General features: G+C 39.6%; 1 protein-coding gene across 1 annotated transcript in view; it reads right to left on the bottom strand.

The window, feature by feature from the left end:
• Window positions 1-12,446: 12,446 nt before the first annotated feature.
• ITGA2 (integrin subunit alpha 2) overlaps window positions 12,447-17,546 on the bottom strand; it is a 102,856-nt gene continuing 97,756 nt past the window's right edge. The window contains exons 29-30 of the mRNA XM_068532712.1: window positions 13,346-13,462; window positions 12,447-12,884 (exon numbers count right to left, since the gene is read on the bottom strand). Coding sequence (XP_068388813.1) covers window positions 12,804-12,884; window positions 13,346-13,462 — 198 coding nt within the window. The 3' untranslated portion in view covers window positions 12,447-12,803. The remainder of the gene's footprint in view (window positions 12,885-13,345; window positions 13,463-17,546) is intronic.

The raw sequence follows: 17,546 nt of genomic DNA, 5'->3' as shown, positions 1-17,546 counted from the left end.
AGTGTTCAAACGTTCCTTTTTCTCCACATCCTCTCCAGTATTTATTATTTGTAGACTGTTCGATGATAGCCATTCTGACTGTGATAACTCAGTGAGGTGATACCTCATTGTGTTTTTGATTTGCATTTCTTTAATAATTAGTGGTGTTTCATGTGCTTGTTAGTCATCTGTATGTCTTCTTTGGAAAAATGTCTATTTGGGTCTTCTGCCCAATTTCTGATTGGGTCATTTGTTTTTTCGATATTATATGAGCTGTTTATAAATATATTTTTGATATTAACCCCTTGTCAGTTGCATCATTGCAAGTATTTTCTCCCATTCCGTAGGTTTTCATTTTGTTGATGGTTTCCTTTGTTGTGCAAGAGCTTTTAACTTTCGTTAGGTCCCATTTGTTTATTTTTATTTTTATTTCTTTTGCCTTGGGAGACTGACCTAAGAAAGTAATTGCTGAGATTTATGTCAAAAAATATTTTGCCTATGTTCTCTTTTAGGAGTTTTATGGTGTCATGTTGTATATTTAGGTCTTTAAACCATTTTGAGTTTATTTTTGTATATGGTGTGAGGGAATATTCTAATTTAATTGTTTTACATATAGCTGTCCAGCTTTTGCAACACCACTTGTTGAAGAGATTGTCTTTTCTCTATTGTACATTCTTGCCTCCTTTGTTGTGGATTAACTGACCATAGGTGTGTGGGTCTATTTCTGCACTCTCTGTTTTGTTCCATTGATCTATGTGTGTGTATTTGCGCCAGTACCATGCTGCTTTGGTTATGGTAGCTTTGTAGTATAGTCTGAAGTCTGGTGGAAGGGTTATGCCTCCAGCTTTGTTCTTTTTTCTCAGGATTGCTTTAGCAGTTCTGGGTCTTTTGTGGTTCCTTATAAATTTTAGGATTTTTTTGTTCTAATTCTGTGAAAAATGTTATGGGTATTTTGATAGGGATCGCACTAAATCTGTAGATTGCTTTGAATGTTTTTTTTTTTTTTTTTTTTTTGTATTTCTGTGGTATCAGTTGTTAATTCTCCTCTCTCATTTCTTATTTTGTTTATTTGAGTCCTCTCTCATTTCTTCCTGGTGAGCCTGCCTAGAGGTTTGTCACTTTCGTTTATCTTTTAAAATAAACCAGCTCTTGGTTTTATTGATCTTTTCTATTGTTTTTTGATCTCTATTTTATTTATTCCCTCTCTGATCTTTATTATTTCCTTCCTTATGTTGACTTTGAGCTTTGTTTGTTTTTCTTTTAATTCTTTTAGGTGATAAGTTTTTATTTGAGATTTTCCTTGTTTCTCTTTTTTTTTTTTTAAATCTTATTTTAATGAATTTATTTTTTTATATTTTTTATTTTTGGCTGTGTTGGGTCTTCATTTCTGTGTGAGGGCTTTCTCTAGTTGCGGCAAGTGGGGACCACTCTTCATTGCCGTGTGCGGGCCTCTCACTATCGCAGCCTCTTTTGTTGCGGAGCACAGGCTCCAGACGCGCAGGCTCAGTAGTTGTGGCTCACGGGCCTAGTTGCTCCGTGGCATGTGGGATCTTCCCAGACCAGGGCTCGAACCCGTGTCCCCTGCATTGGCAGGCAGATTCTCAACCACTGTGCCACCAGGGAAGCCCTCCTTGTTTCTTGAGGAAGGCTTGTATCACTATGAACTTCCCTCTTAGAACTGCTTTTACTGCATCCCATAAATCTTGTAAGGTTGATTTCATTGTCATTTGTCTACAAGTATTTGCTTATTTCTTCTTTGATTTTGTCATTGACTCACTGGTTTTTTTAAAAGCATGTTGTTTAGTCTCCATATCTTTGTGTTTTTCTCGTTTTCTTTCTGTAGCTGATTTCTAGTTTTATACCATTATGTTCATAAAACATGCTTGATGTAATTTCTACCGCCTTAAATTTTTTGAGGCTGTTTTGTGTCCTGGTATGTGGTCCAGCCTAGAGAACATTCCATGCATGCTTTAAAAGAATGTGCTTTCTGCTTTTTTTTGGTTGTAGTGTCCTATACATAGCAGTTAAGTCCAGCAGGTCATTTGTGTCATTTAGAACCTCTGTTGCCTTATTTATTTTCTGTCTGGATGATCAGTCCTTTGATGTCAGCAGGGTGCTAAAGTCTCCTACTGTTACTGTGTTCCTGTCAATTGCTCCCTTTATGTCTGTTAGTATTTGCTTTATATATTTAGGTGCTCCTGTATTGGGTGTGTATATGTTTACAAGTGTAATATCCTTTTCTTGTATTGATCCCTTTATTATTATATAACACCCTCCTTTGTCTTTCCTATGGCCTTTGCTTGTTTGTTTTAATTTATTTATTTTATTTATTTTTGGCTGCGTTGGATCTTTGTTGCTGTGGGTGGGCTTTCTCTAGTTGCAGCGGGCAGGCTTCTCATTGCAGTGGCTTCTCTTGTTGCAGAGCACAGGCTCTAGGCACGTGGGCTTCAGTGGTTGTGGCTTGCAGGCTCTAGAGCGCAGGCTTAGTAGTTGTGGCACACGGGCTTAGTTGCTCTGCGGCATGTGGGATCTTCCCGGACCAGGGCTTGAACCCATGTCCCCTGCATTGGCAGGCATATTCCCAACCACTGCACCACCAGGGAAGCCCCTGGCCTTTGTTTTAAAGTCTATTTTGTCTGATATGAGTATTGCTACCCCCGGCTTCTTGTCATTTACTTTTGTATGAAATATCTCTTTCCATCCTTTCACTTTCAGTCTGGTATGTCTTTTGCCCTGAAGTGAGTCTCTTGTAGGCAGCATATTGCAGGTTCTCGTTTTTTATACAATAGCCACTCTGTGTCTTTTGATTAGAGCATTTAGTCCATTGACATTTAAGATAATTATTGATAGGTATGTACTTATTGCCATTTTATTCCTTGTTTTCCAGTTCTACTTTGTTTATTGTTTTTCATTTTGTGGTTTGGTGAGTTTCTTTTGTAGTATGCTTGAATTCCTTTCTTTTTGTTTTTTTGTGAATCTGTTGTATGTTTTTGATTTGTGGTTACCATGGGGTTCATGTATGTTGATCCATAACTATATCTACTTGCTTTAAACTAAGTTATTCAAGTCCAAACACATTCTAAAAGATCTACATTTTTTACTCCCCTCCTCCACATTTTGTGATTTTGGTGTACTATTTTACATCCTCATGCTTGTTCTTTTACTGCTTATTGTAGTTATAATCGCTTTTACATTTTCTGTTTGTTTTTCAATCTATGTACTGATTTATTTAAGTGATCTTCAATCCTTACTTTATATTTGCCTTTCCTATTGGGATTTTCCCTTTCCTATAGATTCTTTTTTTCCATTTAGAGAAGACCCTTCAGTATTTCTTATAGTGTAGGTTTAGTATTGCTGAATTTTTTTAGTTTTTGCTTGTCTGAGAAATTCTGTCGCTCTCTCTATCCTAAGTGATAGTCTTGCTGGGTAGAGTATCATAGGTTGCAGGTTTTACCCTTTCAGGAATTTGCATATATCATGCCACTCCCTTCTGGCCTGCAAAGTTTCTGCAGAGAAATCAGCTTATAACCTTAGGGGGGTTCCCTCGTAACTGACTCTGTTTTTCTCTCATTACCTTTAGAATCCTCTCTTTAACCTTTGCCATTTTAACTATGACATGTCTTGGTGTGGGTCTCTTTGGGTTCATCTTGTTTGGGAGCCTCCGTGCTTCCTGTACCTGGATATCTGTTTCCTTCTTCAGGTTTGGGAAGTTTTCAGCCATAATTTCTTTAATTACATTTTCGATCCCCTTCTCTCTTTTTTCTCCTTCTGGAACCCCTGTTATGTGTAGGTTGGCCTGTTTTATATTATCCCATAGATCTCATGTTGCTTTCATGTTTTTAAATTTTTCATTCTGTCTACTGTTCTGATTGGGTGATTTCCATTATTCCATCTCTTCCACATCACTTATTCGTTCTCCTGTGCCATTTAGTTGGCTATTCATTGCTTCTGGATTGTTTATCTGCGAAGTTGAATTATCTTTTTTTGATTGGTTCATCTTTAGGGTTTCTAGTTCCTTCTTAATGTATCTGCATTTATAGCGATAATCTTTCTTAATTCAGTTAGTATTTTTATTACCAACTTTTTAGACTCATGGTGTGGTAGACTGATGAACTCTGTGTCGTTATTCTTTCAGGGAATTCCTCTTACTCTTTTAATTGGTGCTAGTTCCTCTGCCTTTTCATTTTACTTAACTTTCTCTGTCTCTATGAACTTAGGAGAAAGTTATCTATTTTGGTCTTGAAGGGGTGTTTTTATGTGGGAGCATCCCTATGTAGACTGTGTGTGTCCAAAGTCTTGGGTGCAGGGGCTGGTTTTGATATGGATGCCAGCCACGTCTTCCCTCAGAGTGTGCTGGCCACTATCACATTGATAGGGGTTGTGTTTGGCGTTGGAGGATCTAAAGCCTGTGCAGGGTGTGAGGCAGGACTTCCTCTCTGCCCTGTGGCTGTCACCACACTGATAAGGGTGGAGTCTGATCCCCAGTTGCTGGAATAGAAGCTCTGAGGGTCAGGCTCAATCAGGCTCCCTTCCCCTTGAGTGTGTGCTCTGCCCCAAAGGAGGGGAGTGCTGAAGCAAGTGAGGCCCGTGAGCTCACAGAGGACCGAGGTGGTGCCTGCGTAGGTGTCTATGGCTCTGCTCACACACAGCCCAAGGTCCTGTCTCTTCCCCTATTGTGTTTGTCCCAGATCTAGTGCAGGGCTGTGGCTTGGAGTGGCTGGGGCCGGAGCGTTTGCTAAGCTGGGGCTGGAGGTTGGGGCGTGTGGCTGCAGGAATTGAGGTGGCTGTTCTGCCACCAGAGGTCTGGGCTGCCTCTGTGGCAGTCTTCCCAGGACCTGTCTGCCCCGGATCCAGTGCCAGGCTGTGGAGTGGGTGGGGCCAGGGTGCTTGCTTGGCCGGGAGACTGACCGCAGCCTGTTCCAGTGGCACTGCCTGTGCGTGTGTTTACAGTGGCCGTTGCTGCCCCACCTGGATCACCCCTGGCCCCCCGGACTGTCTCTGCATAGCAAGAATGAGTCTTTTCCCAGGGTCCGGCTGGCTGAGCTCTTGTGCCGAGATGTGATGTGGAGTGGGCAGGGCCCAGGGTGTTCACCCTGCTTGGATTGGGGAGTGCAGCGAGGTGGCAGCCAGCAGTGCAAGGCCCTCTCCACCCTGATCGTTGGCAAGCCGGCACGCGTGCACTCCTCAAGAACAGAGTTTAGGCTTCTCCAGCCCCTCTGTCTGCCCCAGCAGTTTTCCCAGCAACCAACCAGGCTTGTCTCCTCGGCGTAGGACCCCGGGACTGGGATGCCCCGTCTGTGGCTCGGCCTGCTCACACCCCAGGAGGAGGGTTCACCTGTGCGGACCTTCTCTTCCTTTCAGATCCCTTCCAGGGGCGGAGGTCCCAACTTGATGCCTCTTTTCCATCCTACCCAGTTATGTGGAAATCTCTCTTGCCATTTCAGTTGTATAGGAGTTCTTTTGCCAAGTTTCCGGTTGGTTTTCTGTGTGAATTGTTCCACGTGTAGATGTATTTTGATATGTTTGTCAGGGGAGGTGAGCTCCATGTCCTCCTACTTTGGCATCTTGATCTGACCTCCATATAGTTTTTAAAGTAATAATATATTGGCATAATTTGGGGCAGTTGACATCATCATAAAATTTTCATTATGCATTTTGGGAACAAAGACTTATCCTTTCATACCCAAAGATTTTTTTTTCAGTAATATCACTAGTTACATCTAGCGAAGCATTTTTTACCTGAGGAATTCATTTATTCGACAAATACTGAATGCCTGTTCTGTGCCAGGCACCCACCAGTGGTCTTTGTCTGCCAATATTAGATACCATGGGGAATATCCTGTATCCTGTCTTTGGCTGGGACCTATGGAACAGCCATATGGACATTAGGAATCTCCTGCTTATTTGGTGTTTATTCCTTCACCTATTCAGAGATTGGACCAGAAGAATCCTGGGAAGGCTGACAAATCCTCCACCAACTGTTCCCTTACCGAGATGGGGTTGCCTGTCTGGTCTCAACCTTACCCTCTGTGAATTCATTGCCTGCCTCCCTCCCACCAGACTTTGTCCTGCTCCTATTTGAGAACAGGGGCTGGTAGTTGGACAAGAGTCAGTTACATTCTGTGTGAAAGCACAGTATCATGAGATTACTGGGCCGCCAGATATTCCCGGGATTTTGCACCCATATTGTTCATATGTTGTTTATTATGTCATATATGTCCGTATGAGGTATATGTGGATTTCAGGATTTTTCTACTCAAATATTTCTTTAGAGGATCTTTATTGATGGTAATTAAATATTTAAAGAACATAAAGTATTCTCTAAGCATGTTTTATTAAAGAATCATGTCTTAATTTTGAGTAGGTTTTGTTCTAAGTCAGGAACACAGACTATTATGCTTTTAAGTCTCCAATACAGAGGTTAAGGGGTTAATCTGGGGCATGCTAAAATTGGGATGGAACATCCCTGACAGTTTTTAGTGCATTGCACTGGATTTAAATAGGGTCTTTGATCCCCAGTTTCTTAGGTGTGGCAGTGTTAATTGGTGGTGAGGTAATAAGGGGCTAGCATCACTCTGATACAGCCTTTCTATACCCGTAACTTAGTTGCTTAACTAATTAGAAGAGTAACCTAAAAAAATCGGCCTTTAAGTGGATTGTAATGTTTAAAGTTGCTTTGGAACTGTGGCTTTGTATGACAGCCTATGTAAATTCACCCAAGAAGTAGGAAACTCAGATTACTCGTTTCAAGTATTTTAACAGGTAGCAAAATTTAAAGAATTTTATCTTTGAATGAAAGTAATAGCGGATGGTCAACAAATGAAGTGTTTTGTGATTTTGTGGGTATTTTTGTCCTTTAGATATGATGTTGAGCCACTGTATTTTCAGCATGTTTTGAGAAATAGTGATTAAGGAGCCAGAAGTTTGAATCTTAGAAAACAACTCCTGGATATCTTTTGAATCCACTCATTTCTTTTTTCTGCTGCTACATTTGTCATCCAAGCCACGACTCCATTTCTCCTGGACTGTTGCTGTGGCCTGGTGACAGTCCCCCTTCCTTCTCCCACTTAGGTCACTTCGTCATCCTACTTGAACCTTCTGATAGGTAATCACATCCTGGAACTTCAGCGTTCTCATCATGACCTACAGCCTACATGATCGGGCTCCTGCCTGCCCCTCTCACCTCCTCTCTTGCACCAGGCTCCCTGCTTTGCTATGGTGCTTTGTGGCAGGCTTATTCTCCCTAAGAGTCCTTGCCGGTCTCTTTGTCTAGAATGCCCTTCCTCCAGGAATTCTTATAGTTTGCTTCCTCACTTTATTTCCTCACTTCCTCCCTAATTAAATGTCACCTCCTCAGAGAGCCTTCTCTGACTACCCTATTTAAAACTGGATTCCTGTTCCCTTCCCTTGCTCTACTTAATATCTTGCAGTGGCACTTAACCACTACCTCATGTACTGCATCTGTTCGTTTATCTCCATCACTAGACTGTCAGCTTCCTGAGGCCAGGAATTTTTTGTCTCTGTCACCACAGTGTCTAACCATAACATGCACTCAAGAGTGCTCAGAAGTTCTGTTGGTGTTAAGTATTGTGCCCCCAAATTAAACACACGTGACACGATGTGTAGTTCTAGTGCTTACAGATGCGTAAAAGTATCTGGCTAGATGAATGAGTGGATACGTGCAGCTTTTCTTCTGCACTCTCTTCCTCACTCCCATTCTGCAATGTCTCTCCTACATAGTTCCTGAGCGCCTAGTTGTAGTAAAGGCCTCTCTTAAGGCAGTAACGATTTGTGTGGTGTAGTTAGGTAGCTCACCCAGCAGAGGGCAGTAGAGCTAGGGCTATAGTAAGAACAACTTGAGTTAGCTTTTTACTTTTTATTTTGCACAGAATCAAGAAGTTCAGTTTAGTTAGTAGCCTTTTTCTTTTAGTTAGGTTGGAGTGGTCCTAAGATGAAAATCAGTCCCTCTTTTTGAATAAGATTATTTCCAATCTTTAATTGGTATCTTAGTTTAAAATATTAAAGGGTTATGGTAGGATGAGGAATTTTTAAAAAATGTTCTATGTAGTTTTTAAAAGGTGATATAGAATGAATAAAAGGAATTACTTTTTAAAAATACATAAGTATAAAGCTTTTCCGATTTGGGACAGAATGGTAGATTTGATACAGGTCTTTAACCTACTCTGTGACAATCCAAAGAAAAATGAATGTTCTTTTTCTCCAAAGTTGTATTTTAATGTACGAAGCATACCAGATACGCTTACTGGTAGTGGTTCTGCAATCAGCTGCCCTTATGATGTGCTTCACCAGAATTGAGATGGGCCTAATTGAGGAAGGCACGTGGAGGTTCACCTGGTAGGAACTGGAGATGTTTGTGCATAGGTGTGAAAGGCAACACACACCCAGCAACCTTTGCATTGATGCGCCAGCTATAGAATGAGGGCCAGTCTATGAGCCTGATATGTATCTTGTTTTATAATTTCAGCACGTTCATTTCAGCATATTTAATCCTTAAGATGTAAACCCTCTTGCTTACTATTAAAATTTTTAAAAACACTATGCAGATGACTACTCATATAGGCTGCAGCGGTTTGACCGATTATTTTTCTAAGTCAAGCACATATTTATATCTAGAGGTAAGTTGTGCTTTAGAGTAGTGCTTCTCAAGCTTTAACATAATATGAATCATCTGGTGATCTTGTTAAACTTCCAGTTGGAATTCAGTTCTGTGTGGCACCTGAGATCTGCATTTTGTAACAGCCTCCAGGTGATGCGGCGCTGCCTACCCGTCGACCACATTGTGCGGAGCAAGGCTTTACACCTAGTCTCTAAGCTATGAAGGCAGTTTAAGGTTCCTGCAAAGGCATCCTTGTGGCCACTGCTACTAACGTAAGAGGTTAGGTACGTCCTCACTCTTCTTCTGCTGAGTCTTGAATGTGTTCTGAAGCACAGTGAGTGCATGAGATAAATACAGTGAAATACGTTAAGTCGTAAAATTCAAATTCCAAAGTAAATAGCTTTATTTTCAAAATGATTTTAATTGTATTCAGTAATGTGGTATTTAAAGAGGGGTTTACAATTAAATAATACTTTTCTGTTTGTTTGATTCTCATACTTTAATAGGAGAAAAGCTCTTAACTAGTTTATGTTGATTACTGCTCCAATTTGATCTTTTGCTTCTCAAAAATCAAACGAATTGTGAAACTTCATATACAAACATGCATATTCATTTTTATATTTTTGGTGGAGAGAAAAAAAGACAAAAACCAGTTTATCAAAAAAGCAAATAGACTTAACAAAGATTTATACATTATGTGTGAAGGAAACTATCCTAGACAATTTGTCTTTAAAAAAATATACAATTTAACATAGTTGTGCAATATATACATTTACATTTTGACTTTATCTGCCAAACTAAATCAGTTACGAATGAAACCAGCTTTTTATATTTACATAATGGCTACATTTTCATTCTTTAAGGTTCAAAGAAATAGTTAACATTTTTGTTTCAAACTTTACCGCCATGTATACCTTTTACCTCTAGAGGTCTAGTCTTTCCAATTGATTGAAATGAGTATGCGTTAATGAGGGCATAGTCCTAAGAGCTGTGTATATAATTATTTTCTGTGTGCAAATTGTATTAATGATGGACCAGGGAGCTCAGTTTGAGGAATCCTGTTTAATGCTTTCTGCTTAATGATGGCTTAATTTATGGGACTGTCATATTATGTTATAGCTGTATATCAGAATAGATACATTATAAAATTATACCTTCTATAACTTGTAGTATAATCACTTGTGTGATTATGATAAATTGGTTTTAGTTTTCTTTTCACAGTTAATAACTTTTACTATTTTATAAAAATAGCACAGCCAGCTAGGAATCTGTCCGGTTCTCATTTTGCTGCTAAAATGGACAATGCACAAATTCAAATCTCAATGCAATTTTTTCACAGACTGTTTTACTTTACTATTTTGTAAGGCTTGTGTGGCATGAAGCACACAAGGCATGAAGCAACTCAATTCTTATCACATTCTATACATATTGTCTATACACCATTTATGAAATGGAAACTTTGAAGATGACATCTTTTTAAGCCCCATATTCTACTTACTTTTAAAATAAAAGTATGGCTGAATAGGAATACAGAGCTTTTTTTCTCAAATACTTTTTTAATTTCTTGGATGAATACTCAGCCTTTGCTTAAAAGTGCTTGAGAAATACTCCTCACTAGAGCCTCTGCCTCAAATCTGTGATCTGGTAACAGAAGTTGTATATTTAGGCCACTTGCTTAGTGCAGTGGTTGGTTCTCAGTCGGGGTGATTTTTGCCTTCCAGGAGGCGTTAGCCAACGTCTGGAGACATTTTTTGATCACCACGATGAGGGGGAGAGGGAGCGTCTGGTATTCGTAGGTAGAGGCCATAGCCAGAGGCCAGGGCTGCTGCTAAACATCCCACAATGCACAGGTCAGGCCCCCCGCAAGAAAGAATTACCTGGCTCCAAATGTCAGCAGTGCCCAGGCTGAGAAACCCTGCCCCAGTGTGATAAATGGTGCAGAGACAAATGGCTAATTTTTTAGTTTATAGTAATCCAACTCCTTCATGGACACAGTGCCGTCAGGGCGGCACATCCAAGGCAAGGCTTGCCAGAGCTCGCAAGCTCACTGTGAGTATGTGACCTCAGATTAGTGTTTTATCATCTAAGGAAGGGGCGGCAGAGTAAAATAAAAGGATGACTTCCATTGTTCTCAGTATATTACATCAGAAAACTAGTAAATATATACAGCAGTTACCCAGTTTATTAAATAGTCTTTATCAACGTAATGACCAGTTTCCCCTCCACTCTTTTTTTAAAACAATTTTTCTTGGAATGAAACAGTGTTTGAATCCAGCTGTTAAAAGAATTGGGCTCTAGCACATGTAACTAGAGAATACCATGCTGTTTTTGCTGTAAACCTCTGATGTTTTATTTCTAATTGTTTTTTTTTCCCCCGTTTTGTCAGATGCAAAATAAATTCTGTAACTGTGCAGACAGCCCCGCACTGCCGTCACAGGCACACATGGGCAAATATCTGTTTTCCTCCGAATTCTTTTCAGTGTCAGATTCTTGGAGGATTGTCTGTCTATTTGTGTCGTAAGAAACCCAGATAGATGATAGGTTTTTAAAGTTAAAAGCGTCGCTGCTGAACTCCGCCCCAGTCTCCCCATTTTATAACAAGGACACTGAAGTTTACAGAGGCTAAGTGACTTGTCTATCTGAAACTTTGGGTATGTACTTTCTGACATAAAATAGTCCCCACGGCCTTCAGCTCTGCCCCTTTTCTCCCGGTCCCTCCTAGAGGATAGGTGGGCGCAGAAGTAGAGAAAAGAAGGTGCAGGAGGAGAAATGGGTGGTGGTCCTCACAGTGGCCCATTTACATCATAAGGACCGGGATGCTTGTAAAATACAGGTCACCAGGCTTCATCCCGATCTGACGACTAAATAAGACTCTCAGGAATTGGGGCGTGAGACTCTACCTGGTGAGCAAACTCCCAGGTGAAAGTCCTTCTTCTGGAAGTGTAAGTAAGTCCTCCAGAAACAGACAAGCACAGCAGGTGCACATGCTGATTGGGTGGTTTCTAATGTCTCCTTGTAACTTCTTGAAAATTCCTGAGATGTTTATACTTTACCTTGTTTACCCTGCCTGAAATCTCAACAATTAGAAATCCACTTGGGCTTTTCTTGCATATTTAGCAATAAATGAAAATAGCTCCCTGAAGTTAAGGGGATTATACAGTAATTCACACAAGTGTGGAAGTGAAACAGATGACTTCCTTCTCACACCTGGAGAAGAGCAGCTGCCCTGGGAATGGGAGATTTGGACAGGGGGTTACAGGAGGGTGGAAAACTCTGGACTCCTGGAGAGGAAGGCGGGCAGCAGCAGGCATGGAGAATATGGGGGCACCAGGAGGTGGGAGAGGTTCATTTTGGAAGGAGGAAGGATGCCAAAGAAGTTACTCATCTTTCAAAAATTCACAAGGTCCCCCTGCCAGCCAGCCAGTCAGCCAGTCAGGTCAGCCAGTTATGCATCCTAAAGGAGAAAAATTTCCTCCTTCTTCCAGGCGGGGCCTCCAGCAGACAAGATTTTACCATAAATGATGTTACAGATTTTAAACAAAAGTTTGTGCTTTGGCCACTAAATCGTTTCGGCCCCTAACCCTCCCCCAGTGAAATGGAGATTTCCTCTGCAGGAGGCTCTACCAGTCAGCAAGCATGTTTTGATAAGTACATCATCGCAAGAAAGGGACTCTAAGGAAGCGGCTGTGGGCTGACAACAGCAAATTTTACCTAGTGTATAAACAAAATTATCACTGACAATATCCTCTGTGGCAACTTTGGATGAGCAGCGTTAAGTTGAAGACCTGTGTTGTTTTTTCTGCCCATCAGCATCAATATATCCAAGCTAATTATATACCTATACCGAGTACTTCCACTTTCGTTGTTTAAAAACAATCATATTTTAAATGATTGGGTTTTTCCCCCAAAAAAATTCTGAGAAAGGTTATCTTTTTCTTTAAGAGTTCTCCTGTTTGGAAGCATTTCCTGTAAACTGTGGACCAGCCAACGTAAAGATCACTTTCCCCCCAACATAAAATAGTCTTTTACCCTTTATACTCCTGCCCTCCCAAATCCCTCACAGTTTCTTTCCAAACTGACCTGCAGTTCTAGTTTAGCTATTACATTATTAAGTTGCACTGGGATTTTTAAGAAATCCGCTCCTGCAAATAGTAAACCCTGGCTGTGATGCTTCCCCTTCCCACTGCAGTGGGAACTGCTGGGTGATTCAGCTGTTGAGTTCTGTGGTCTCATCAATTTCATCTGGATTTTTGGCCATTTTTTCATATTTTCTTTTGAAGAATCCAAGCTGTAAGATGATGATGTAAAAACATTACCGCTTCTGGCTTATTTTGTATGGGACCCAGACTCCCCTCTCCTTGCACCTCTGGGAATCGTGGGGCTCTGGACAGGTCAGTGTGCAGAGTGATTGACCTGGCATCAGCCCTTCAGTGAGGAGATTAATACCCAGAGTTGAAATGAATTGCATAAAGTTAAATTTTTCAGGGTCTACTTACTTGCAGCTGAACAAAACATTCAGGGTCTGGATGAAAGGAGGGTTGGAGAAAAGGGACCAAGACCAAGGAGATAAAATCCTTACTGATTGTTTTCAAAAACATGAGTGAGAATTTGCAAATAAACTTGCATTTCCTTTTTTCTTATGATAGACGAGGAGGTACCATACAAAACTTAGGGTTGCTCATGTGATTAGGAAATTCAAGACAGAGGTCTTCAGGACCCCTGTATTTTTAAATATGAAACATTTCTTACCTTCCATAAAATTGCAACCAGAGCTAATAACAAAAGGATTCCAGCGATTGCACTTCCTACTATAACTCCGGTTGGTACTTCAGCTTTCTCGTGGGGTTTCATTATGGTAATGGGAATCTGTAAGTGTATATACAAAACCATTGCGTTAATTTTAGCACTGAAAAAAAGTGAGATGGTCGAGTCAAATCCTCTAATTTTATAAGTGATGGTCTGGAAAGGGGATGTGACTTCCTCACGATCACATTCCTCAGTTAAATATTGTACAGTACAATCTCGAGAGAAAATGCTCCTGCAGATACAGGCAAGGCATGCAAGTCTTCCCATTTCCTTCCTTTAACTGCATCAGTATTTAGTGGATATGTCATCTCTGACAGTCTCAGATGCTTTAATCACTTACAAAATTTGGAACTTTAGTTTCTGGCATCCAGTCTCATCATCAAGTGAAAGCATTTGGAACCCAGTCTTGGGGAGGAGAGTCAAAAAATTAACAACCCAAATCCCTTGTGATCAAACAATAACAACAACAACAACTTTGAATTGGGCTCCTAAAATGTTGATTTATTTGATATGGATTGTTAACAAGTAGAAGTAATATCTCAGGGCTCAAGTTGACCTTTTCAGTGATAAATTGCCCTTGAGGTTACACATGATTCTTAACGTCTACTTCCTGTCAGTCTTTGTGGCTTTGTAATAGCATGGCTGCCGTAAGAGTTCTAACAGTAAAACTGTATATTCTTTTTTTTTAATTGGGGAAAGAATCACAACCATTTTCAAAGAGTTAATTTTGGAGCCAAATGAGGGGAGAAAACCTAATTTATTTACTTGACTTAACACTGAATTACAGTGGCAGATAAGCTCCTTTTCACCACAGAATTTATGAGTTGGGCTAAACTTGAGTCTGGCCTTTTGGTGACTATATTTCTTCCCATTTGGATTTTTAAGAGCTAAACTAAGGCTTTAGAAATTTAGGAATAAAATAACTCGATTCATGTAGTTCACTGTTTAGTGGCAGTCATGTCCCTACTTCTCTCTATTCTAGAACTTCCTAATCCAGGCTCCATGTATCTTTAGGGAACTATGAGTACATGATTTTTGTATCGGCTTTTTAAGTGGGCCTGGAATTCAAATAAATTTAAGAATCACTTGTCGAGAGCCTCCCATCAAGCCTCTTAGATAGCCTCAACCACCAAAGGGCAGACAACAGAAGCAAGAAAAACTACAATCCTGCAGCCTGTGGACCAAAAACCAAAGTTACAGAAAGATAGAGAAGATGAAAAGGCAGAGGGCTATGTACCAGATGAAGGAACAAGAAAAAACCCCAGAAAAACAACTAAATGAAGTGGAGATAGGCAACCTTCCAGAAAAAGAATTCAGAATAATGATAGTGAAGATGATCCAGGACCTCGGAATAAGAATGGAGGCAAAGATTGAGAAGATGCAAGAAATGATTAACAAAGGCCTAGAAGAATTAAAGAACAAACAAACAGAGATGACCAATACAATAACTGAAATGAAAACTACACTAGAAGGAATCAATAGCAGAATAACTGAGGCAGAAGAACGGATAAGTGACCTGGAAGACAGAATGGTGGAATTCACTGCTGCGGAACAGACTAAAGATAAAAGAATGAAAAGAAATGAAGACAGCCTAAGAGACCTCTGGGACAACATTAAACGCAACAACATTCGCATTATAGGGGTCCCAGAAAGAGAAGAGAGAGAGAAAGGACCAGAGAAAATATTTGAAGAGATTATAGTCGAAAACTTCGCTAACATGGGAAAGGAAATAGCCACCCAAGTCCAGGAAGCGCAGAGAGTCCCATACAGAATAAACCCAAGGAGAAACACGCCGAGACACATAGTAATCAAAGTCGCAAAAATTAAAGACAAAGAAAAATTATTGAAAGCAGCAAGGGAAAAACGACAAATAACATACAAGGGAACTCCCATAAGGTTAACAGCTGATTTCTCAGCAGAAACTCTGCAAGCCAGAAGGGAGTGGCATGATATACTTAAAGTGATGAAAGGGAAGAACCTACAACCAAGATTACTCTACCCGGCAAGGATCTCATTTAGATTTGATGGAGAAATCAAAAGCTTTACAGACAAGCAAAAGCTAAGAGAATTCAGCACCACCAAACCAGCTCTACAACAAATGCTAAAGGAACTTCTCTGAGTGGGAAACACAAGAGAAGAAAAGGACCTACAAAAACAAACCCAAAACAATTAAGAAAATGGTCATAGGAACATACATATCGATAATTACCTTAAACGTGAATGGATTAAATGCCCCAACCAAAAGACATAGACTGGCTGAATGGATACAAAAACAAGACCCATATATATGCTGTCTACAAGAGACCCACTTTAGACCTAGGGACACATACAGACTGAAAGTGAGGGGATGGAAAAAGATATTCCATGCAAATGGAAATCAAAAGAAAGCTGGAATAGCTATACTCATATCAGATAAAATAGACTTTAAAATAAAGAATGTTACAAGAGACAAGGAAGGACACTACATAATGATCCAGGGATCAATCCAAGAAGAAGATATAACAATTATAAATATATATGCACCCAACATAGGAGCACCTCAATACATAAGGCAACTGCTAGCAGCTATAAAAGAGGAAATCGACAGTAACACAATAATAGTGGGGGACTTTAACACTTCACTTACACCAATGGACAGATCATCCAAAATGAAAATAAATAAGGAAACAGAAGCTTTAAATGACACAATAGACCAGATAGATTTAATTGATATTTATAGGACATTCCATCCAAAAACAGCAGACTACACGTTCTTCTCAAGTGCACACGGAACATTCTCCAGGATAGATCACATCTTGGGTCACAAATCAAGCCTCAGTAAATTTAAGAAAATTGAAATCATATCAAGCATCTTTTCTGACCACAACGCGATGAGATTAGAAATGAATTACAGGGAAAAAAACGTAAAAAAGACAAACACATGGAGGCTAAACAATACGTTACTAAATAACCAAGAGATCACTGAAGAAATCAAAGAGGAAATAAAAAAATACCTAGAGACAAATGACAATGAAAACACGACGATCCAAAACCTATGGGATGCAGCAAAAGCGGATCTAAGAGGGAAGTTTATAGCTATACAAGCCTACCTCAAGAAACAAGAAAAATCTCAAGTAAACAATCTAACCTTACACCTAAAGAAACTAGAGAAAGAAGAACAAACAAAACCCAAAGTTAGCAGAAGGAAAGAAATCATAAAGGTCAGAGCAGAAATAAATGAAATAGAAACAAAGAAAACCATAGCAAAGATCAATAAAACTAAAAGCTGGTTCTTGGAGAAGATAAACAAAATGGATAGAACTTTAGCCAGACTCATCAAGAAAAAGAGGGAGAGGACTCAAATCAAGAAAATTAGAAATGAAAAAGGAGAAGTTACAACAGACACCGCAGAAATACAAAGCATCCTAAGAGACTACTACAAGCAACTCTATGCCAATAAAATGGACAACCTGGAAGAAATGGACAAATTCTTAGAAAGGTATAACCTTCCAAGACTGAATCAGGAAGAAATAGAAAATATGAACAGACCAATCACAAGTAATGAAATTGAAACTGTGATTAAAAATCTTCCAACAAACAAAAGTCCAGGACCAGATGGCTTCACAGGTGAATTCTATCAAACATTTAGAGAAGAGCTAACACCCATCCTTCTCAAACTCTTCCAAAAAATTGCAGAGGAAGGAATACTCCCAAACTCATTCTGTGAGGCCACCATCACCCTGATACCAAAACCAGACAAAGACACTACAAAAAAAGAAAATTACAGACTAATATCACTGATGAATATAGATGCAAAAATCCTCAACAAAATATTAGCAAACAGAATCCAACAACACATTAAAAGGATAAAAAAAAAAAAAAAAAAAAAAAAAAAGAATCACTTGTCTACCTATAGGGATAGGTCAATTTATTATTTGGATTCCAAAATATAATTTTAAAATTTATTTAAAATAGTTATTTGGATTCAAAAAATATTTTTATAGACACAAGTAATAGTTGGCCTCTATTATTTATCAGTATTGCTCAGAGAAAACCATGAAAAGAAAAATCTCCCAAAAGGTTCATTGAAATTGTTAATTTGAATTTTTAATTAATGCATTTATTTAATACTGCTTTCTAAAAAAAAACCCAGATTTCAGCAGAG

Source organism: Eschrichtius robustus, chromosome 2, assembly GCF_028021215.1.
Source record: "Eschrichtius robustus isolate mEscRob2 chromosome 2, mEscRob2.pri, whole genome shotgun sequence".
Taxonomy (NCBI): domain Eukaryota; kingdom Metazoa; phylum Chordata; class Mammalia; order Artiodactyla; family Eschrichtiidae; genus Eschrichtius; species Eschrichtius robustus.
Note: the sequence above shows the minus strand (reverse complement) of the source record. Positions and strands in the feature narration are given on the sequence as shown.